Here is a 23,047-nt window from a genome sequence, read left to right on the forward strand (position 1 = left end):
GGAAACCTGCTAGCATGAAAATTAAATGCAATTGCACAGGCAATTCATTTTTCTCATGGCTTTTTTGCATCCTTGTTAATGAAGTTGAGCTATGAGAGATGTTCCTGGATGCTCCACAATCACCACCAAAGTCGGTGGCTCAGTCCTTGCATGTAGAGGTGTTAAATTTGCTCTCTAGAGTGCCTGATAAATACTCTGAATTTCTATTTTGATTTATTTATAAATGGGAATAGAGAGAGATTTTAAAAGCACTAATTAAGGAAGCAATCACGGATGCATACTTCAGGAGAGAAAAAGTAAAGTGTGAGGCACTTAGGGAATACCTGAAATATCTGTTTCCTTTGCTTCAACTACTCCCTGCAAAAAATTGTTGCTCTTACTTAAGAGGCAGCAGCTTGTTGACAAATGAAAGAGATGAGGCAGACTCTAATGGAGGCTTTTTCCAGAAGCATTTTCTGATTTTATCTACAGCATTTAACAGAAGAGAATCCAAAAAATGTGCTGACACCTTGCTAGAGGGAGGCTTAGATAACTAACCCCGGATTCAAATGCCAACATCCAAAATGTCAATCCTCAACCTCCCACCTAATCCTAAAGACACTTGAGCGTCTGCCAACAAAATACTTTAGATATCCTTCTCCCCCGCCTCTAGCGTGGAGACCACCTAAGTCTCAAAGACCAAACAGCCTGGCAGCAGTCTTGCATGTTGTTTCCCATCTAATTCATCCACTGAACCATTCTTCTGCCTTTGCCACAGGCAGGCCACATGTAAAACAAAATGAAGCAACGCTCTCACGATCCCCTTGTCTTGCATAGCCAGCACCATTCTAACAAAGATCAGGCTCAGTGATGCTGTCTGCCTGACAGACCCGAAGCAGGACTCAGTATCTCAGTATCTCCTCCTCTCTACATAAATAGTTAGGTATCAGTCAGAATACAGAAAAAGGAGAAGATTCATTGCTTTATATCCCAAGCTGAAACAGGTGTTCTCCTTGGCATGGAAGACAAAGCATAAAGCTTAAGCTATATATTTCTCCTCAGCATTTCTGTCTGTCGACCTCATGGATCCACATTCTGGCTTTCCTAAATCACTTTTTTCAGGCGGCAACTGTTCTCACACATAACAGAGGAAGCCTAGGCCCTAAATCAGAAGAGTATTTGGCATTACAGTAGTTGCTTGATGGCTCCAAAGCTAGGAGATGTGATGCTTAGACTAAGGCTCTTTCCCAAATCTAGCCCCCTCTTGACAAACTCCCTCTTGTTCACATACTGAAGAGCAGGAAGAATGCAGGAGGTCCTCTTTGTCTTTCTGCCCAGCCATCCACCCCACATACTAGCGAGACTACTGGATTTTAACATCAAGTTGCTGCTATTTTTGCTTTATCCTGATACCACTCTCCACCACCACCCACTAGGGATGAAGGAAAGTTACACCAAACTGGCACGGTCTGCTATCGGGTGCTTCAGCTCTGACCTCCACTCCCAACTGGAAACAAAGAAGTGGTGTAGATATCCTACCTAGCCATGGTCCCAACTTTCCAGCCCAGGGATGTGTCACGGCACTGACGAGGGTGGTCAATGCTAGTACAGAAGCCTTCCAAAGCAAGCATGGGGCAAAGACCAGGCTAAAATAACTGTACCACTAGAGACAAGGGGAGGTGGGAAAGGAGATAACCTCCCAGGTACACTGATGGCTTCCAACAACAGTACCAACAATGTGGGTTTTTCTGAATGCACCTTGATCGACCCTAACAGCATCCCTTCTGATGTAGTTGAATGCTGCCTTGCCATACTGCCAACTACCACTCAGTACCTCAAGACTTTTTCACTTCACAGTACTCATCCTACTGCTGAACAGCCCCTCTAAACTCCATTTACCAGACTGTCACAAAACAAAACCAAATCCTATTTCACATGTATTTGGTTTCCAGTGCATGGAAATGAATGAATTTCCCCTGCTCCTCACCCTCCTTTCTCGCTCTAAGTCTCGTGATGCTTATGGAGTGCCAATCACTAGTCTTCCTAGGTACTGCATCCTCCACTTTGGACAGCACAATTATCTCTTGAGCAATCAGCTTGTGACACAACAAGCATAAACAGCAGCAAGAGATAAAAATCAAAAGCATCAATGTTTTCACACAGGTGCCCCAAGTCGCCAAACAAGGAAACCGTAAACTCTTAACATATGGTATGCTGGCAGGATTGCTTCCAAAGAGAGTTTTTTTCCAAGCAGCATCAGTGTCAAGTGTCCCGAGGGACTAGTAATACTCAAGACAGAAGGCAGAGTGACTTAAACGAGCCAAGAAGCATCCCAATAGTCCATTAACATCCCCCTGAAGTGACTGATAGAGGCAGCAAAGAACACTTTTTTCCTCTCTCAAGAGACACTGCAGACATGAAACACAAAATCAGAGAGATTTATGTACAAGTTCCACCTGACTCCAGCTTCGGCCGTGGCCTGGCTCCGCTTCGGCAGCTCTGCGGCTCTGACCACTGAGCAGCGTGGGGCAGTCACTGCACTTTTGGCTTCTCTTGCCGTGTGGCTCTTCTGCAGGATGACAGTGGTGTCCCAACTGGTTTGCATCTCTTCGGGAAGCATTAATAAACTAATAAGTGAGCACGATGGAGACACGCAGGGGGGCTTCTTTGCAAGGGCAGAAGGCGAGTCCTTTAGGCTTATACACACACATTACAGGCAATGTGATCTATCCCAGTGCTAAAAAACGTTAGCTGTTAAAGCCTTCCCGGTCTGGAACAAAGCCAACAATCTGAAGTACGCACAAATAGTAATCCATCTTATTTGGCCTCCACCTGACCCAAGCTCCCTCCACGCAGCAGGAAGCCTACCAACGCATAGATGTGGACGTTCTCCTGCAGAGCACTTCTAACTCAATAATTTTACCTGTGCGAGTGCCCCCATCCAAGGCCCACCTCCCACAGATGGTGCAGCCAGGTACCAAGCGCCTGGGAGAGCGTCAGCAGCACACATGATGAAGAACAAACCTGCTAGCTCATTTCAAGAAAAATAGTACTCTGAGGAAACTAAAGCTTTAGCTCACAAGCATTTATCTTGTCAGTAATGGAGATGGGAGCATCACGATTAGGTTTGGGTAAACATAAATCAGTGACATTCAAGTAATTGAACCTGTGTACATTATGATATAAGTAAGAGTCAGCACGGACCAAGGGCAGATTCTGCACAACTTGAGCGGAGCAGGGGGGTCACGCAGTGACAGAAAGGACTGTCAGTAATCTCACTGCAACACCAAGCCAGCCAGAGACCACTTTGCTCCAAACCAGACTTCAGGGAAGGCCTTAAGAAGGTGAGATTGTCTCAAGCAGCTACGCTTTCTTTTAGTAGCAGCTTGAACCAAAGCACAAAATGTAAGAAGGGATTCTTGCCTCCTCCAAAAGCAGGGATGCTCGAGACCAAACTAAACTCAACTAGCCACATTTCTTCCCAATTTTCTGGATTTCTTGGTTTGCTTAATGTCTAAAGGCAGACGCGAACAAGAACACCCACAGCTATTCAGCAACCTTATTTGCGTGAGTGGGTCTGTGCTATGACACTTCCTTTAGAAAAAAGGAAAGCCATGATCTTCAGGAGAAACCTGAAGCATTAAATAAAGACCGCAGGCTACTCCCTAGAAGAAGTCTTCAAGTTACATTTCTTCCATTCCCCTAGATAATAGCCCTCATTTCTCAGAAACTTTAATATACCTAATTTCCACTGAAGTCACAGCAGACCCCGGGCACAAAACAGGAACTGTTTTTATAAACCCTAGAGACTGAAATCCCAACTTTACATACAAAATATGCTAAGTCATAACAGTATGTAAGTTTTTCTCACCATGTTTTAGCCTAGCAGTTGGAAAAAAAAACCCAAAAACCCTCACTGGTAGCCTTTTTGCTAACGCTGCTGGCTGAGACAACACTTACAGTACAGGCAGTACCAACAGCTCCTACGGCCATCCTGTGGCAGCAGCCTTCCATCATGGTTGGAAGCAACCTGGAGGCTAAAGGACTGATATTTTGCTAACAACCCCCTCAAACCAGTCCGTTCCTCTCCCTCACTAGCGCAGGAGTTCATCCTAAAGCCCCCGGCAGTGAAGCAACGTGGGAGAACAGAAGGAGCGCTGGTTCTTCCACCGATTGCTTTTTGCCTGTTAGTGAACAACACTGCTGCCCGGTGAGTAACCAACTCCCAACCCCTCCAGCTTCACCTGAACGCGCCAGACCCCCCCCACCCTCTTTTAGTAGTCACAAAATGAACGCTACCACTTAAAAGCCTCCCACTGCTGCAGAGCAGCGCTTTTATCGACCTCTGCGGAGACCAGCCGCGGAGCAACTCCTTGGGTTCCCCGCAGCCTTAAAGCAGCAGAACCCGGTGTCGTCCGTCCCCTCCCCCCCCCCCAAAAAAACCCACCCGTGCCCTGTGGGGGCCTTGGCGCCCACTGGTGTGCAGTGCCCACACACACACACCAACCCCCCCCAGGCTTCCTCAGTGACCGGCAACCCACTCTGCAGCACCAGGGACTCCACCAGCCGTTGTCCTTGTCTTGCCGTTAAGTCCCACAGCGACGTCTGACCCGAACGTTAGGTGGTGTAGCCATTTGCACTGTAAACCTTTTATTATTTACTTGGGCTAAGTTCCCCATCCCCAGTTGCTTCCAACCGCTGCTTATCCCTGGTCACCGTATCCTCTAGTCTTGCTCCGGCACAGCCAGGGATGAGGACGGTGCATTCTCCAATGGCAAAAGCCATCAAGGAAAACTCTCGGGGAAAAACGGTCGTTAGTAGTGCCCTTTTTCATCGCACTGAATGGAGGCTGATGCGATGCTACTAGCTACGTCCCAGCTTTTCTGTAGCGATGGGATGTTTCACTACAGCTGCGCACAGCCATCTCATTCGATCAGGTCCAGCCAGCCCAGAGTTTAGGCTTGTAGCCGCCAACCTTTGGCCTGCAGGCAGCCAGCAAGACAGTGGCTCCTTGGGCAGAGCTGGAACATTGATGGCCCGGGGGCTGCCATGTGTTTCACCTCCTTGTCTTGCATGGGTGAATGCAGCCAGAGCTCACTCCCACACCAGCCGCGGCAGCCGGAGCCAACCTCGCACCCAAATATACTGACGAGGACGCAGAAGCACCCCCCCACCTGCGCGAGGGGAGCGCTCAGGACGGGACGAGTGCTGTGGTTCTGGTCGGGGAGGTGAGCGCAGGTGACTGCCAACGTCGGCACCGAAGCGTTTGAAGCAATCGGTGGAGATGGATGCAGCCCCGGGATTCCTCTGGTGCAAAGTCGACTGGCTGCACGTTCACGGGAGCAGCCCGTGGCATTTTAATCCTGAGCTGCGGTGGTGCAAACCTTACGCCTGGGATCATTTATCAGCTCGCTTTCATACAAAATTGCAGTTGGCAGTCAAAACGCTATCCGGACACCAATTTTAGCCCTTACTCCTCCATCTGACCGCGGTGGGAGGAAAGCCACTCACCTGGCAGCTCAGAAAACCCCTCTGTGCCCCAGGGAATCCCTTGGTAGAGAAATTAGGAGTGCAGCTCCCTGCCATGGGCGCCCTGTGGAGGGACGGCTGTGGGAGAGGGGTCGTGAGTGTTGTCCTCTGCCCTTCTCTATTTTGTAATATAACAGACCACCGCATCTCCTTTCGGCACAGTCCTTGGGGGCTTTTGGAAGGGGGCTTGTCAAGAAAGAAGTTGAAGGCCCTAGAGAGCCATCTGATGAAGTGCAAGCAAGTTTTTATGTGCTCTAAACCCTCCCACCCAATTTTTCCCCTGCTGCCAGGCAGTCCACCCCTTTCAGCACGCATTAGTGAACATCACAAGCCTATTGGAAAAAGTGCTGGAAATGAAAAATGAAATGTACTCTATTTAGTCTTCAATTAAGGAAAAAGAGTTTACTCCATCTCTCTAGGGCAGCGAAAACTGGAGCAGAGTGTTAGGTTCATTGAACATTAATGATCTTTTCCTATTATGCTAAATTATTGTTTCCTTAGCCAGTGATCAAATACAATAGCTTTATTAAAGCCCATTTCAGTTAGAAAAAAGAAAGCGCCTTTCTGTTGTGGTAGCTCATCTGAATAAGAGAGGAGCAAAGGCCCTACAACAGGGTGATTGTTGGAAACAAGGGAAGCGACGGTCCCTGCTGCTTCTGCAGATGCCCTCACCTTTCCCCTGCCCCAGTAACAGAGACATCCAGCTGCCTGAATGAGAAGCTAATTTCAGCTTCTAATTTCTGGCCCTCTCTGCTATGCAGCAGGCACCGCCAAACAGTTCTCTCGTGGTACCCTGCCCACAAGCACACAGAGCTCGCCCCACAAAAATTGACAAAAAACCCTAGGGCGGCATTTAACTCATGACCCGAGGTGGATTAAAGTGCGTGCTTTTGGCAGCAAGGAGCAAGTGCAGGCCGTAATAGTGCAGTCCTGTGGGGAAAAGATAGTCTGAAGCAAAATAAGCCAATTTTGGCACAAGTCCGTGGAGGCAACACTACACTCTTTAGACAAAATTAAATGAAACAATTTGAGTGGAGGTCTGCGGAGGCCACAGTCCAATGCAATTACAATGGCCAATTGATGTTCTGATATAAGTATGCTGCTGCTGAAAGGAAAGGATATGAAGCCATGGCAAACACAATAGGTATAAAAAATAAGGTTGAAATTAAGTTAGGGGAGCATGGTAAACCACTTTTGAAATGTATTTATTTATACCACACCCCCTCTGTGGCCCTCCCTGCTGCTATAGCACTCTTGTGAGATGATTGCCTCTTGCCCGCGGCTCAACACTACCCCACGTGCTGGTCATGAAAACCAGGCGCACGACCTCATCTGCTGCGAGAGGCAGAGGCAGAGGTGTCCTCTCCAGAAGTCCCTGAGCCGTGAGCGGCTCTGTGTTCCCTTCTCCCTACCCACTTGCCCTCGATGGATGAGCAGCTTGACCCTGCTGGGTCATTCCGCAGTCAGGGATCCTCCTGCAACACTCTCAGACATTCTCCTTCATACCACTCTCCCACGGTATTTACAATCCCATTGCTCCTTAATCTGTGGCATACACAAAAAATGACTTATCCGGGCCACAGCTCAAACCTGAGTGGCTTTGGCTGGGAAATGGGAATGATCCCTGCCCTTTGCATGGCAGAAGGCACATGGAGTAGGGGAGGGAGAAAACCGTGTGCTGGCGGAGGAATGCTGACGAGCACGGGGAGCATGAGTCCAGCAACACCCCAGGGGGCACAAGATTTGCTTTATTTCAACAAGACACTTCCGAGCTACAGGAACTTCAATTTTAGAGTTGTTCCTCCCTGCCCCAATCTGTCTCTGCCTTGCCATCCCTGCCGTAGTGCCCTCTGATGTTAAATATCCTGCTTGAAATCTACCTGGATAAGGGGAGGATCAATAGGCTCTCAGTTTTGCATCCATGGCAACACATACTTTACATATCATTTTATCCTGAACAAAGGAAAATTAAATACTTGATGTGAAAAGACTTGGGGTTTCAGGGAAGGAGGGGGGGGGAGGGAACAGGCTTTGCCTCCAGGTGCAAACCTGTCATACAGAATCCTTAATGCAATGCACTTAAGAAAAGTGTTGATAGAGCAAAACTTCAGGCTCTGTGAGGAGCATATGAATGTCAGACTTATTTCAGCTGACACTACTCACAGTCTAATGCAAACTAACAGAGCCATCACCAACCCTCAACAGACAAACATGCAAGCAAGTCATTATCAAAAAGTAGTAATAGGAAAAAGATGCGTCCCTCCCCCCCCCCCCAAAAAAAAAAAAAATCCCACCAAGGAAGATCAAACATTTACATTTTGGACTAATCACATTCTAAACCTGATTCTGATCTGACTTCTACTGGCAGAAATCTAGAAAATCAGTTTTCAAGCTGCAGTGGTTTAAATCAAAAGAAAGTCCTTCCTGTGTTCCTGAACCCTGGAAGAGTTACTAATAGTAGGTGGCATTTGTGATTACATTGGGGTTGATATCTGATGATCTACAGAAGCCTCACCTACATCTAATGCTTTAAGTTAATTACTTTTTTGTCTTAATAAAAGTATATTTATTTTCTTTTGTTCAGACCCAGTTATTCTGAAGTTGGGTTGAACAGTAATTGAATTAGGTAGTCAACAGCATAAAATGGCCTGATTTTCTTCTGCTCTGTCCCCAAGGTTTTATTTACACAATCACAGAGTGAGCAAAATGCATAACACTATACATTTCGTGTATGGTTCAATTTCACAATCATTATGATCCACACTTTTAAAAGTGAAAATTCCTACACCAACAGCAAGGCAGTGGAAAAAACACTTACTAGCTGCGTGTCTATCCACGTGAACAACCAGCACTGAAATCCCAAATCCTTTCTAAGTCATTACTGTGCCCCCAGTAACTGCACATACCTATGCTAATACACAGTGCCGCACTGACTCCTCCGATCAAGCAGTTTCAAATTTCAATTTTAAAGCTCTGCTCTCCCAGGAACAGCTTTGAACCAGGCATGCCGTGAGGCTGCAGGAGCTCCTGCTAAGGCAAGGGGACCCCAAGATCGGGGTCCGGCCAGCCGGCGGGCGGTAGCAGGCACTGCTTGCTAAAAGCAAGTCCGGAGACAACCCCGGAGGGGTCGGTGCATCCCATCAGAGTAACAGCCCTGCCAGCTTGCACGCTGCCAGCCTGACCATCCTGAGTCAACGGTACCTAAGGAGCAGGAGCTTGGCCCGAAAGGCTTCACCAGCACAGAGCTTCTTCCCGGTCTCTTGTTAATAATGCATCCAAAGATGCTCTAGCTGATTGCTAGCAAAGGCAGGAAGGCACAAAGACCATAGTCTCAACCGAAAAAATTGTACGGTTAACACAGCGCTGCTGGGTAAAACCTTATAGATTTTCAACATACTTTAAGGTTGTGTATTAAGCCATCTCCCCAGGGTGGGGATCCCAGAAGACAACAGATGCAGGCATGTGAGCTATTGATGCCACATTTGTGCTCATTAAGAACAGAAAGATCTAGTGTAAATATGGGGAAAAAGAGAAATGATTCATCTGGGTACTGAGGAGTGCCTGCGGTCAGGTTATTCCATTAAATCCACATTGCTGCCCTTCAAGGCACGTGTCACACAAGGACTCCGGGAGAAATAGGAGACCGACAAAGATGTTGCATTAAATACAGGCTGTAACCACATCACAGCTTTCTTCTACTTCCAATTATGACCCTGAGGCTTGTAACGATAATCCCGGGACCGCGTTACCCTTTCTTTACTCCGAAGCCTGCCCCGCGTTGTTGGGAAACGAGGCTAGCTCTGAGATGTGGCCGTGCTGCTCCAGCAAGGGCAGTGATGTGGCACCGGGCAGAGGCGCGGGGGAAGCCAAGGAGCAGGACCGAGCTTTCTGCCGGCTCCCGGCAGCAGCGTGGGTGGCCCGAGGCGCCAGCTGGGGGGAAGCGGGTCCCCTGAGGGGCCACGAACACAGGCCCCTCCTGCCCATGGCAGATGGCGAAGGCTTTCCGCCAGCCCGCAGCATCAGGAGCTCCTCCGAAGAGAGAGCGTGCTGCTGCCTGCCCAGCGCAGCCAGCGGAAGAAAAACCGTGCCCCAGCCTCGGTGGCTTCGGTGGGAGGTTCGCCTTAGCTCACCTCCACCTTCAATGCAAAACTTGCTAGAGCTCACCCATCGCTGGCCTCGCTTTCCCACGAAGTTAGGTGCTGCGGCTCTGCCAGCGCCGTGCAATGTGCCCTTGGCTTCTCCGCTCCTGTTTTCCTCTCTGTAACAAGAGGGCAATGAGAGACTCGCGACAAGGGCACTGTGATGCCTAACTCATCTTTGTGAAGTGTTTTGGATCCATCAGGAAATGCTCTGCAAAAGTCCAAAGCGCTAAAGTAACATCATCAATATTACCACAGTATTTATTGTACTGCTCTCTCTGAGTGGTCCATGTCATTATCATTAAGCATGAATATTATTATTTATTATCTACCCGTGCCATACCTCAGCTCCTCGGCAGTCGTACACAGGTGCTGTAAATGCTTTTCTTATATTTGCCCTTTCCCAACAATTTCAGGAAGATGTACGCGCATCTGAAATGTTAGAAGTAAAAAGTCTGTCATTTCTAATGCACAACAGGCTCCATCTGGCACACCTATATTTTTCAGCTATTATGCAAACTGAGAACTGAAATGTTAACGAGCTTTGTGAGTAATTCATATCAGGCAGGATAATTTTTAAAGTTGTTCAGCGAATACACTTTTCTTTCTGAGAAGAAATTCTCTTGATGACTGTGAACATACCGATAGTTGCTGGAACTGAAAGAAATGGCTGGTTATCATTCAATTGACAGCAGATTGAAAAATTACAAGGAAGAAAACACTTATTTGCATTTCCTCATAAAATAGCATGTCATGTGTTCCTTACCACCCTACCTGGTGTTTCTGGGGCACTATGTGTAAGTACGGGTAGGTCCTCCTAGCCCAGAGTAGCAAAGAGGAGGTAGCTGGCCCCGCGGGGCAGGCAGACTTGTCTGTGTATGGTATAACGTGTACCAGCATGTGCGAATATCGGTGGTGCCTGAGAACTTGCAGCAAAGTGTGGACAGGAGCAAAAATGATCTAGATGGTAAAGAAAAGGAGCTGAGTGGTTTGAACAGGGCGAGGGGTCAATACGCTCAAGTTCCCTTCCCAGATGCGGCATTTGCTCATTACCCTGTAGCCCATGGCAAAGTACTCAAATGCGCCAGGGTGTCATAAATAAGGATTTAAACATTTTAAGGGCCATCAGAACAGACAAGTTCGCTGGAGCACGTTCTTTCCCGCTGGCCGGAGCCTGCCCAGACTCTTGCAGAAGCAGCCGTCCCACCCCCACGTTTCACCGGTGCCCCTGTCCCAGCCTTTCCACCCGCAGGGACCACAGACCTCAGTTGAGCAGCACCCAGCTGCAGCCTTGGCTTGTGGGACGCCTCTCCCTGCTTCCTGACGGCGATCCTTCTGCTTTTGCTCCCCAGCTCCAAGGCTGAACCCCACATCTCAAGAGTGGCCTTAGCTGCTGAATTGCCGAGGGTGATCCTGGCAGGGAGGAGGACCAAGTCTGGAGCAAGGCAAAATACTGAAACGTGCATTTTTTTGCCGCTCAGTACCTGCTAGAGATCCCGTGTTGGGTTTCCCACTTGTGCTGGATGAGAGCGGTGCCTGTCCTGGCTCCTGGCCCCCGGCACAGCCGGTGACATGGCGCGCGTGGCCCCACAGCTGTGGGGCCGGCTGTGCCGGGGGCCAGCTGGACCGCGGAGCCGTGGCACGGTGCTCGTGGCAGACGGGGTTGACTGCTCCTGGAGGAGACCGGCTCCATCCCCCGTGCCAGCTGCCGCCCTGCCGACGCTGGATGACGCTCACGTCAGTGGGGTCAGCGCAGATCCTGCGGCTTCCCGGGCCACCTGTTTCGATCCTGCCTGAACGTGCTTTGGGTTGTTCTGCGGCTTAAACATCTATTTTCAACCGAAGGGGGTGGGAGGTGAAAGAGGAGGAAAGGAGACGGTCGCGCTGGGGCTGGTCCTGAGGGTTTTCTTCTCCCAGGGCCAAACAAAGCCTCTCTGACACTCGCGCTCGCCAGCGTCCCGGTTCATATCAATTGCTGACACTGCGTACGCGTCCGTGGTCTACGTACTAAGCCCAATCGCCCATACCTTCACAAAGCAGGGATACATCACCCATGAAGCAACCAAGCCTTAGATCCATACTTCGCTATGTAACCTACCTGTCCTATGCCTCTTTGATCAGAGACAGCTTTCCTGATGTCGCCAAAAGCACTGTTAAGACAGATGGGCTTGTCGTGCGGTTTTATAGGAAATAGATATTGCCACATGAAGCAGCTGTCTGCTCTCCCTTTGACATAAAGGAGCTAAACCTGACAGTTTGAAAGAGGAAAAAATTGTAGCCTGGTTTGTTAAGATTCACAAGGAAAAAATTCCTAAATATTCTCTTTTATGCAAAAAAAAAATAAAGAAATCATTGGAGTGACTGTTATGGGAATAGCTTAATTTCAAGGAATAACAACTGTGGAGTCTACAGTACAGTTACTGCAGTGTCCTGATTGTGTAGGAGAGGTCTAGAAAATGAAACTGCCTGGAGATTCATTACTGACAAAAAGTGCCTCATTTATGTGCCTTGACTAGGAGGAGCAAAATACAAGTAAAATAACTACCTAGACTATTCACTGACAAGTAAATTACATTTCTAATTTACTTTTAATCATCTGAAGCACTGATAGAAACATAAGGAAGGGAAAGGGTTCGCTTTTCTTCTTAAAGAAAAACAGGAGACTTAATCCAGGACCATCCATTTAACCGATCTGTATCAGCTCCAACCACTCATCTTCAGAAAGTCAAGACATTTCATCAGCTCCATAATAAATGACAAACTGGTAAAAAACCTGTCAGTCATCGGTCGTGGTCCTTTGTTGCTCTACAGCTGACAAGCACCTGAAGGGCCCGGTTAGCAGCTCCTCTGCGCTGGCTTGAACGGAGGGATAAATGACTGTGCTGGGCCCTGTCATTTGCAATTTCGGGAGCCTCAGTCTCCGTCACTGGACAGCATCCCAAGTACCATGTTGTGCTGGTCCCCAGGCTGTCTCCGCTCCGCTCTGCACTGTGCCACCTTGTTGGGAAGGGAATGACTCAATGCTATCTACTAAGCACTTTAATGAGCCTTGAAAGTAATATTGCTGGACTCAGTGTGACATTCCCAGTCGGAACATTTGGGGTTTTTTTCTTCTTTGCTGCTACTTTTGATAAATTTCTACACAGGTGATTGTTTTTATGAGTCAGAAGATGACTGCCTCATTTTTGGCACAACCTGAAATATTCCTTGATAGAGGAGCTCATAAAACCTCCTGTCATCCTGACTCTCACAGCAGGCTCTGGTTAGCTGGGCTCCCGGCAGTCTGCTGGCTCGCTCAGCAAAGAAAGGAGCAAGAAGCACCACTGTCACTCCCCCTCATCATTTCTAAAAGCGGGACGAAGCATACCTTAAATAATACTCATCATGGATATACTCACCACCAGCTTTTGCATCCAAATTGCAGGCAAATTCATGCTCTTACCCCTGCAGGGCTGTAAATCAGAAAAGAATTTAGCCTGTTACTTGCATTTAACAAATTGCAAACAGTGGGCCTGGTTTTGATCTCTGGCAGCTATCAAACCTGGAATATCTCCACTGAGCAGTTGCCTTGCTGGGCAGCTGGTGTGAAAGGAAATAATACCATTAATATCCTCCAGATCCTTGCATCCATGTTCATCCATAATGTATGCCACCTGATTTTGCACTGCACTGTTCAAAAATAAAAAATAACTCTTTGTCAGATGAGCAAATCCCATATGGTTTTAACAAAACAAAGGAAGCAATTACTTTTCCTTAGCTTGAACATACTAAAGGGCATTGAAAACTTTGGGGATGATGAAGGTGATGCAGCTAAACTAAAGCAAATTGACTAACTGCAGTCACTTAAGTAAATTCTGCAAACAGACTCCTACAAGGAATCATGTATGGATTAAAAAAAAAAAAAAAAAATCACAATGGCAGCTTTAGACCATAGTTTATTAACACTGTTTCCCCCAGAGGAAGACACAAAAAGGAAACTGGCAATACAGGTACATTAAAAAATGATGATGACTCTGACTGAAACATAGGACACACAGAAATACATCCTTCTGCTTTTGTGCTGGGGTTGGAGACACTGACATAAAATGCAGTCGGTCCTTACCTCATTACCGGCTTGCATTAGTGCGTTAGTATCGCTTGAGGTAAATGCCTGTCTGCCTTCACTGCAAGGCATTTTTTAAGATCTCAGCCATGAGGGGAGAAGGCTTTTGGCAGAAGAGGGAGTTTAAAGGAGGGGTAGCTGGGGGGACGGGACACGGACACAGACATTTTAACAGCTGCCTTTTGCTTTCCGTGAGATGATACCTTTAGGAACAAAGCCCTTCAGCTACCATTCAGCTAACAGAGGAAAATCAACTTCAACCCAGTCCATACAGACCAACGATAATTTTAACTCCTGCATGTGCTTTTGGGGAACACGAGGAGCAGCGAGTGGCAGCAGCGAGGGGACCTTCGCAGCCTTGCTCCTCACCCAAAACCACAGGGACCCCAAAGCCCTGAGAACACTCACTACGGCACAGCTGCAGGTGTGAGCTCTGAGGGTGCCTCGAGGCTGGCACTATCCCCTAGTTCAAGTAGTTTGGGAAACCCTGTGCTGTTAGATACTTGGGTATTAAATAATATACAGGGATTTTATGGCATCGAAAGGGAGCTTTTTAATTAACTGCTCACAACTCTGAATGGGGAGAGTAAAAACATGCTCAACATTTCACGAGTTTTGGGAAATAATATTGAATGGGTTGACTTAAATATGGAGGGCAGTAAAAATTATTGAATATACATAATGTTACGCAGGCTGAAATCCATCAGATGACAGAAACATTTAATGGCAGGTTTTGAAAATGAGCCTCTGCTTTCCAGATCACAAATTGTCAGTGGTCTACATGGGGGAAGGGCAGGTCCCCTGTACTCAAGTGCCGAAGGCCTCCTGCTACACACGCTTCTCTCCTTGTTCTGTGACACAGGCTGCCTAGAAAAGACCTATTTCAGAGGTGGTTGCAGGAAACCTGTCACAGAAGGCAGAGAAAGGGGCTGTGAGGGCCACGCTGCCTCTGCACCCGCGCAATTTCCCCAAAGGATATCTGCCACTTGCCATCCCCAGCGTCTGCAAGGATTCAACTGTTTCTCCGTCCTTTTCTGGAGCGCTTTCCTCTCCGTTCCTGCATCTTTCTACACCTCACAAGGTGGCACAGGCAAATTCATTGAACGTGTCCCATTGCTGCGGACGTAGCTGGTGTGGAATTTGCCCACTTGCAAGTGTGTCAACATCTGTTTCTTTTTTGGAACTTTCATGCCTTTGACTACTTTTTCGAAAACACCTTCTGCTGGCTTGACACTGAGGACTGGCTTGACACTGTGTGACACTTGAAAAAGCCCACACGACAGAGGGTAGACAAGCATGATGATATCCTGGCAGTACATGTAACAGCACAGTTTAAAACTGCCCTGTATTAATGGTATTACAATATGCTGCAACGTACTCTTCCCCAGCTTGCATTCTGCTTACATCCCACCTGAAATCCCCCTATCTGCTTTTCCCTCCCTGGGAGAGGAACTGGAAGGGGTCTGGGTCCTCAGGAGGTCTGCTCAATTTTCCCTGCATTAGCGATGGCTGCATTTTGCAGTCAGTCTTCCCTTGGGTTTCTTTCCTTGCAGAAATGGTCCGAGTGCCACGTGCACAACACCCCCCTCCCCCCCAAAAACCCCCACGAGGAGTGATTGAATAGCAGGATCACTCAAAACCAGCCGGTCCGACTGCAGCGCCAGACCTTCTTTGTTGTCCTATTACTGTCGTTCATCCTCCAATAATCCAGCCGGAGCTTTTTTCCTCGAGTGCGGCACTGGCTTGCTTTCAGACAGGATTCCCCTCCTTCCTTTGTCTGCACGGCTCCTTTCGCAACCACACGCAGCAGCGGTCCCGACGCAGGCGGTGCGTGTACTTCTGCCCCGTAAACTCATCCTGCGCCTCCGCCCGGAGCGGGCGATGGAAAGTGAGAGCACGAGAGGGGGTTAAGACATTAAAACCTTACTCCTGCCCCATACACAAAGGACACCGAGTTAGATTAAACAGTCCCTAAAGGTGGGACTGATAACATTCGTTAAAACACCAGTTTATACACAGCAAAATATTCTCTCCGGGTGCGAGTCGCCGTGTTGGGAAGTAACTTCTGCTCAGAGGAGTGCACGTTACTTCAGTGGGGAGAGCTACGTTTGCACCCAAGATGGCAAAGTAAAAGGTTTTCTAGGTCATTGAGAGTCGCAGGAGCCATGCAGGTGCCTGGCAGGCGCTGCTTACTGCGCAGCCCAGCCTGTTCTTGTGGGAGCTTTGCCACGTTCAACCCGGGAGTGCAGCTCTGAAGGAGTGATTAAATTTTATGCTGTGGTTGCAAAGTAGGAATAACATGCAAAATGGGATTAAGTCTTAATACAATCTCATATCCAAGCTAGTCCTGGACCACCTAGTAATGCCAGTGAGAAAATTCTAAGTATTATTACCATTTAAAAAAATGCACCGAACTTCAAAGGGAAGGCAAACCACAAAAACTACGCCGGCGATGTTAAGAGTGTGCTGTACGCCAGTAAGTCAAAGTGTAACTAACAATATTTTCACTGTCTTCCACTGGCCTCGAGTTATTTCCTGAATCTTTGAATGGGCTGACATGGCCTCAGTCGGGCGGCAAAGCGGACAGCTCGGCTCCATCCCCAGGGCAGCCGCTTTTGTGTGCGACCGAGGGGACTCTGTGCCTGGGAAGAGCTTCCCAAGCAGCGAGGGGAATTCTCAAAGGGAAACCCACAAGGAAAATGAATCCAGATTGGAAATTACTTCAGATGCAAGCAAACAAAAGGAAAGGAGATTTGTGCTGCAAATGCCAGTCTTGCTTTTTTCATGAAGGGGGACCCCACTGAATTCAGCCAGGCTCTGCTGCCCAGTGCTCCCTGGGGGTGCAGGAGGCACCACACACACAATTTTGATACCCCTTAGGCAGTTCTCAGAAACCAACTCCGTCCCCCCTTCACACTAGTAGGGTTTGGATGTAACAGCCCAGTGACCGTGAACTCAAGCTGGGTGTAGCAACAAGCCCCTACCCTACACGCCCCCACAGATTCCAATGAAAGAAAAAAATCTGGGGGAGGCATTCTGAATTTAATCAGGGAAACATACAGAAATATGGGACTGAATGAAGTGCATTCAAATTACAACATCCTCTAGATATTTTTTTTTTTCCTGTTTTTTTTTTTCTGAAGCTAGTGTTATCAGTTAAGCACATGAGTCTCCGCAGAGCAGAAAACGAGACCTCCCGTCTCACATCTGGGACAGACAGCACGCTGCCAAGCCCACCCAACCTTTTCAAGACTCTTCTCAGACCTGTGCAACAAGCCGCATCTAACTGAGGCACCAGTGCGGCCAACCTGTAAGCACATACTTCACCGAAAGCCGGTGAAAAGCGGCAGGAAGTTAAGTGCACCCTTCAGCATTCTGCTGAGTGAGGCCTGACGCCCTACAGCCCCGTTCTGGTATGAGTTGGTGCAGCCGATTCCTTGAGCCTCAGGTAAAGTGCTGCTGAGCTGCCAGCAACGCACGGCCAGAACCGGCTGATCCTGCTACAAGAACCTTCCACTCCCAACTTCCAGGTCCTAAAGCCTTCTTGTTCTCAAATAAGCAATGGTCTTCCTTGCCTGCCTGGTTACTGTAACTCAAAGGAAACCCCACTGGAAGAAAGCAGAGTTAGACAAGTGCCATTGAAATTATACTACAAAAAGCTTTACAGGGTTTCACCCCTTAGTTTCTGTAGGAAGGTAGTAAACCATCAGCATACACAGCTAAAATGGCATGCAAAAAGCATACCAGGCCACTGATTTTCAAAGCACTGTTTGCCTTAAAGAAATCACATGGAAGAAAGTAAGTTTTCCTTAATGTGACAGTAACTCAAAACTTCCTCTGGCACAGCAGCAGATGATCCACACCAGAAAAATAAAATGCAGCAACAAAGCGAAGTTATCATCATCCATCCAAGCTAGTTTTCTCTGTCCTCTTTGAACAAACACATTTCCCAGTAGGGCACAGCACAGCATCTCTAGTTTCACACCAGCCTACAACTACACCATTTTTGAACGTGTAACCTATATACGACTTGAGGTAGTTACCAGTCACCAAGTAGAAAACTGTGTTTCTTCGCGAAAGGTGTAATTATCTAGGCTCTGGCTCTAAAGATGTTGCAAAGGAGATTTATTTCCCATTAGCCGTCAAAACCACAGTTGTGCCATACTTAGAGAAGTACTTAAACAGAAATGATACCTTAGATGTTTGTGGCACAGCAGTTTGCTCTGCACAGTGGTTTAAAATTTATGCCAGCAGTTAATTATTTAAATGTATTTTCATTAGGTGAATGCGACAGAGCTGCTGCATTTGAGTTACAAAGCAACGCTAAAGAAGAACTAAGAATTACACAGTTAAATTGTGTATTATCATGTAAATGGCAAAGGAAGGTCACATGGGATTCTGTGCATTGTTTGGAGCGATAAATGCAGTGAACTATAAATACTAGTTCAATAGAGAGCCTTGTCAGTTAAGCAGTTGAATGAAAGCTAGTCTTGGAGGCTGCTGGTACGTTCTAAAATAAATACTCACACACACAGCTGCAATATCTAATACAGCTAACTAATCGACCGTTAACTTTAAGTTGTTTGTAAAACTGTTGTCTTGTCCTATTAAAAAAAAAAAAAAAAGGAACACACTGTAATGGCCAAAGAAAATTGTCTTTATGGGAAGTTTAATCTAAATAAATGAGGACTAAAGACCTTCTGCAGGTACGAATGCACAGCTCTTTCTGAGTTCAGGGGAAGGTTAGCACTCGACATACTGAAGACAGCACCTACTCACGCAGTAGCCGCTGAGCACGCTGCTGCCTTCATCAAGGGAGGTGCCCCTCCAGATGTAGAAGAGATTACGCTGCTGTTTGATTACAGCAGGATATATACCGGCATTTGGGGTTTAAAGAGGATTAGTTTGTCCTTTGTCCTTACTCTGGCTGCATTTTGAGCCATACAATGATCTCTTCTATGAATACTGGCACATGTAGATGCAGGTATTTTATTTTGTACACGCACTGCTACTGCTTTGCCTTACCTAGAACAAAACTTTTGTAGGAAAAAACCCCACCAACTGTTTTAGCAAGACTGCAAAGCATTCCCATTCCCCAATCCTGCCTCAACCCCCATTGCAAAGATACCCAAAATAGGAAGAGAGGACTGGGAACCAGTGTAAACGCCCACTGAAAGCAACCGCCACCTCCGGAGACGTTCCTGGTACAGGAACACTTGACGTGACCTGTATTAAGAGGTTGGTACCCAGCACCGGAATAGGCTGATGGCAGCTAAGCCCCCACGATCTATATCGGTTTGCTGAAACTAACTGCTTCGGTTACCTCGGTGCTAGTCAAGGCAGTTCATTTCAGGCTTTAAAACTCAGACAAAAGTCTATTCAGCTAAAGTATGCAATAGTCACATTATTTCCACCACTCAAAGAGCTTTTGCCCTTTTGGTGACACAACAGCTAGGAAGGAGAGAGAGAGAGGAGAGAGAGAGAAGGGCAGTGTTTGAAAGCTTAACTCTACCCCGCACTGTCTCGGAGGGAGCGAGCGCAAGTTCGTTCAGTTCAGTGGACTGAGAGGCTGGGAAGAGGTGGTCTCCGCTGCCCATCAGGGGAGAGGGAGGAGGTGCACGCTTCCCTGTCAAAGCTCAGGCAAACATTCAGGACAAAGAAGGCAAAACATTAACACGCTTTACTGAAATATCAGTTTCTTTAGTATGTTACAGAAAAGCTTATGAACATATATAATGTACATAAAAGGCTGACTTTGTAAAATAAAAAGGTCTTCTTTTATAAAAAATTAAAAAGTCAAAGTAAAGTGCATGAAACAGTTTTTCCTCCACTTTAACTATTGCATCAGAGTCTTAGCGCACAGCCATGTTTTTAAAACCTGGGAGATCCTCTTGTGTCACCCATTAGTCAGTTACTTCGCCGGTCAGACGAAAGGGGGGTGGTGGTGGCGGTGATAATTACACACAAACGCTTAAGAATCAAAACAGATGCATCCACAACAAAGACTAAGAGCTAACGGAATATGGGCTTCCTATACACTTCTCATTGACAAGATTTCACGATCAGCGGAAAGGTTCACTCTCGTTAAAGAAAACCAACCGGTAAGAAAACGAGCTTCACAAACAGGGCAGTTTCGCTCCCTGGGGGCTCCCCTATCGTGCAGCCAGTTCTCAGCCTACGAACCCCAACATTCGTACCTAAAAGACGCTGCCGCGGAGGGAAGAGTACGTAGAAAAACGTTTCGGCCTGCCTCCCTCCTTCGGGAGGAGCGGGCAGCCAGCCCCAACCGGGACAAAGACGACGGCCTCCCCACCGAGCAGGGTGACGGGACGCGGAATCCTCCCATTCTTTTTCTTTTGCCCGGCTTCGGGAGCGAGGCCCGGAGCGTCACCCCAGCCGCACTCCGCACCTTCAGAGCCCCCGACGGCGACTTGACCGCTCCTCTCCACAGACGGCCCTGGCAGGCTGGGAGCACCTGCGGCCCAGCAGCGGCGGCCGCTCCCCCCCTTCCCTCGCCTCCCCTCAGCCCCGGCGGGGTCAGGCCCGGCGTCAGCCGCAGGGCACGGAGCCCCGGCGGGGTCAGGCCCCGCTTCCCCTCGCCCCCGGCGGGGTCAGGCCCGGTGTCGGCCTCGGGGCACGGAGCGCCGGCGGGGCGTCGGCCTCCCCTCAGCGCAGGGCGGCCTGGGCGCGGCAGTGGGCGATGTGGCGGTGCACGAAGTCGACGCGGGCCTGCAGCAGCTCGGCCTGCCGCTCCGAGAGGAAGCCGAGGCGGGCCCAGAGCGGCTCCCGCGCCCGGTAGCGGCGGCGGAGCTCGGCGGCGGCGCTGCGGCGGCGGTGCAGCTCGGCGACGCGGCGCGCCGTGCCCTCGCGGAAGACGCAGACGGAGCGGAGCAGCGGCTCGTTGTAGGGGTCCCACATGGCGAGGAGGCGGTAGCCGTGCACCAGCCCAGCCTCGTTGTCCAGGAAGACGAGCCCGCCGTCGGGGCCGCGCAGCAGGTTGCTGGTGGCGCGCCGCATCACCCGCGGGTCCCACTGCAGGCTGAAGAGGTTGCTGACCAGGCGGTCGAAGTTGGCCGTCAGGTAGTCGAAGAGGATCAGGTCGCTCCACTGCACCAGCTCCACCAGCTGCGCCGGCGGCAGCCCGCCCAGCCCCCCCGCCGACAGCGGCTGCAGCCGCCGCCCGCCGCCCGCCTCGGCGCCCCAGGGCGCGGGGGCCACCACGGCGGTCAGGTTGTCCACCCAGCGCGTCAGGCTGACCACGGCGCCCTCGGCCCAGTGCGAGCCGCGCAGCTCCTCCCGCACCGGCTCCCACTGCCGCCCGCGGGCCTCCACCAGGGCCAGGGCGGTGGGCGGCAGCCGCTCCTGCATGCCCAGCACGCCGGCCAGGTGGTAGGAGAGCGCCTCGCCCTGGATCTGCTCCGGGTTGATGCCGTAGCGGACGCAGGCGCGGCTCCCGTCCGACAGCCGCGCCAGCCGGTTGGAGCTGCGCCCGCAGCCGCCCCGCTCCAGCGAGGCCACGCGGGCGCCGCGGGCGGCCGACAGCCAGGCCGCCGCCTCCTCGGCCGCGAAGCCCGGCGGCACCCGCTCCTCCAGCTCGCGGCTCCAGAAGATGCCCCGCTCCACCGGCCAGCCGCCGCCCCCGGCCGCCGCCGCCGCCCGCCCTTCGCCGCCCCGCTCCTCCCGGCCGGCCGCCGCCGCCGCCGGCACCGCCAGCAGCGCCCGGAAAGTTTTCTGCCCGCCGCCGCCGGGCTCGCCCCGCGCCGCCGGGGAGCGCTCCCAGCCCCACCGCCCCGGCGGCGGCCCCGCGGGCGGGCGCGGCTCCGGCTCCGGCTCGGGCTCGGGCTCGGGCTCCGGCTCGGGCTGCGCCGCCGCCTCCCGCCGCAGCAGCAGCACCGTCCAGAGCCCCGGCAGGGCGCCCAGCAGCAGCAGCAGCAGCAGCAGCAGCCCCAGCACGGGCAGGGGGCCCGGCGCGGCCCGCCTCGCCCGCTTCATCCTCCCGCCGCTTCACGCCGCGGGACGCGGCGGCGGTGCAGCCCCGCCGCTCGGCCGCTCGGCGCGGCGCTGGCGCATGGCCGCGGACCGGGCCGGGATGGGCCGAGCCGAGCCGGACCAGCCGCCCGGAGAGCAGCAGCAGCGGCGGCGGGAAGCAGGCGAGCCCCGGCGGCAGCCCCGCGCTGTGTGCGCCCCGCTCCGCCGGCGGCCGGGAGGCACGGGCACCCGCACCACGTGGGGGAGCCGGGGGGGCGCGCCCGGCCCGCCCCGTCCCCCGGCGTGGCCCTCCGCTTAAAGCGGCGATGCCCCGGCGGCGGCGGTCGTAGGCCCACCCGCGCGGGGCGTCCCGTCGGGGGTGGGTGGGGGGGGGGGGCGCTCGGCTCCGCCGCTCCCCCCTCGCCGCTGCGGGCAGCAGCACAAAGGAGCCGGCCCGCCGAGGGGCGGTGGGACCGCCGAGGCTCCGGGCGCGGCCGCGGCGCCTCCCGCCCACGGCGGGGTCGCGCCGCGGTTCAGCGGCGGGGGTCGGTCCCCCCCGCGCTCCGCCCGGCCCCGGCCCCCCGCCCCGCCGCGCTGGGAGCGGCGGGTTCTCGCACAAAGGCGCCGGGCGCGGACAGCGTGCGGAGCGCGGGGGGGCGGGCAGGTCCCCCCGTTTCCACTCCCCGGCCTCCCCTTCGCTCTGCTCTGTCAGTATTTTAGCGGAGACCTCTCCGGGCAAGGCGGTTTGTGAGCCCGGTTAGATTAAGCGCCTCTCCCTTCGGTCAGTGTCGTGGCTCTCCTCCGAAGCAGGTTTTGGAGTTGGAGCAGCGAAGCAAAGCCGCCACGTACAGAGTCTTAAGCACTGCAAAAGAGAAAAAGCCCTTTCTTCTCACCTCCTCAACTCTTACTGCTCCCTTGAGATACCACAACAACTCCTGGTTTTCCGACCACGCCACGGTCTTCCAGGTTGGCTGGAATGCAGTTTAATTTAATATGAGAAAAAGGGAATTCCCTCTTTTCCAGGATTTTGCTAAAAACATTCAAACTCCCCTAATCCACCTTAACGACTTCCAAAAAAGAAAAAACCCAACCCAAAAAACCCCAAACCAAAGCAGAAACTGAATTCCCTGCCCCAAACTCCCCTTTAAACCGGGACCCCCCCGACCCCTCCGGGAAGCTCCCACGCCAAACGCCTTTGCTGGCGGCAGCGTTCCGCCTCCGGTCCCACGGGGGGGGGCGGCCCCGGCTGCCCCCGAGCCCGGGCAGGGCGGGAGCGGGGAGAAGGGACAGCTCCCCCCACCCCGGCCCCGCTCCCGGTCCCGGCCCCGCT

At 51.1% G+C, this 23,047-nt stretch overlaps 1 protein-coding gene across 1 annotated transcript; it reads right to left on the reverse strand.

Annotated features, from left to right (window-relative positions):
- Nucleotides 1-20,344: 20,344 nt before the first annotated feature.
- FJX1 (four-jointed box kinase 1) lies at nucleotides 20,345-21,845 on the reverse strand. The gene has a single exon (XM_049825974.1). The coding sequence runs from the start codon at nucleotides 21,739-21,741 to the stop codon at nucleotides 20,416-20,418; it is 1,326 nt and encodes a 441-aa protein (XP_049681931.1). The 5' UTR covers nucleotides 21,742-21,845; the 3' UTR covers nucleotides 20,345-20,415.
- Nucleotides 21,846-23,047: the final 1,202 nt, after the last annotated feature.

The sequence above is a fragment of the Accipiter gentilis genome, chromosome 22 (genome assembly GCF_929443795.1).
Source record: "Accipiter gentilis chromosome 22, bAccGen1.1, whole genome shotgun sequence".
Taxonomy (NCBI): Eukaryota; Metazoa; Chordata; class Aves; order Accipitriformes; family Accipitridae; genus Astur; species Astur gentilis.

Bases quoted from the DNA above. Each gene is read 5' to 3' on its own strand.
- FJX1 (XM_049825974.1), bottom strand. From the start codon at position 21,741: ATGAAGCGGGCGAGGCGGGCCGCGCCGGGCCCCCTGCCCGTGCTGGGG.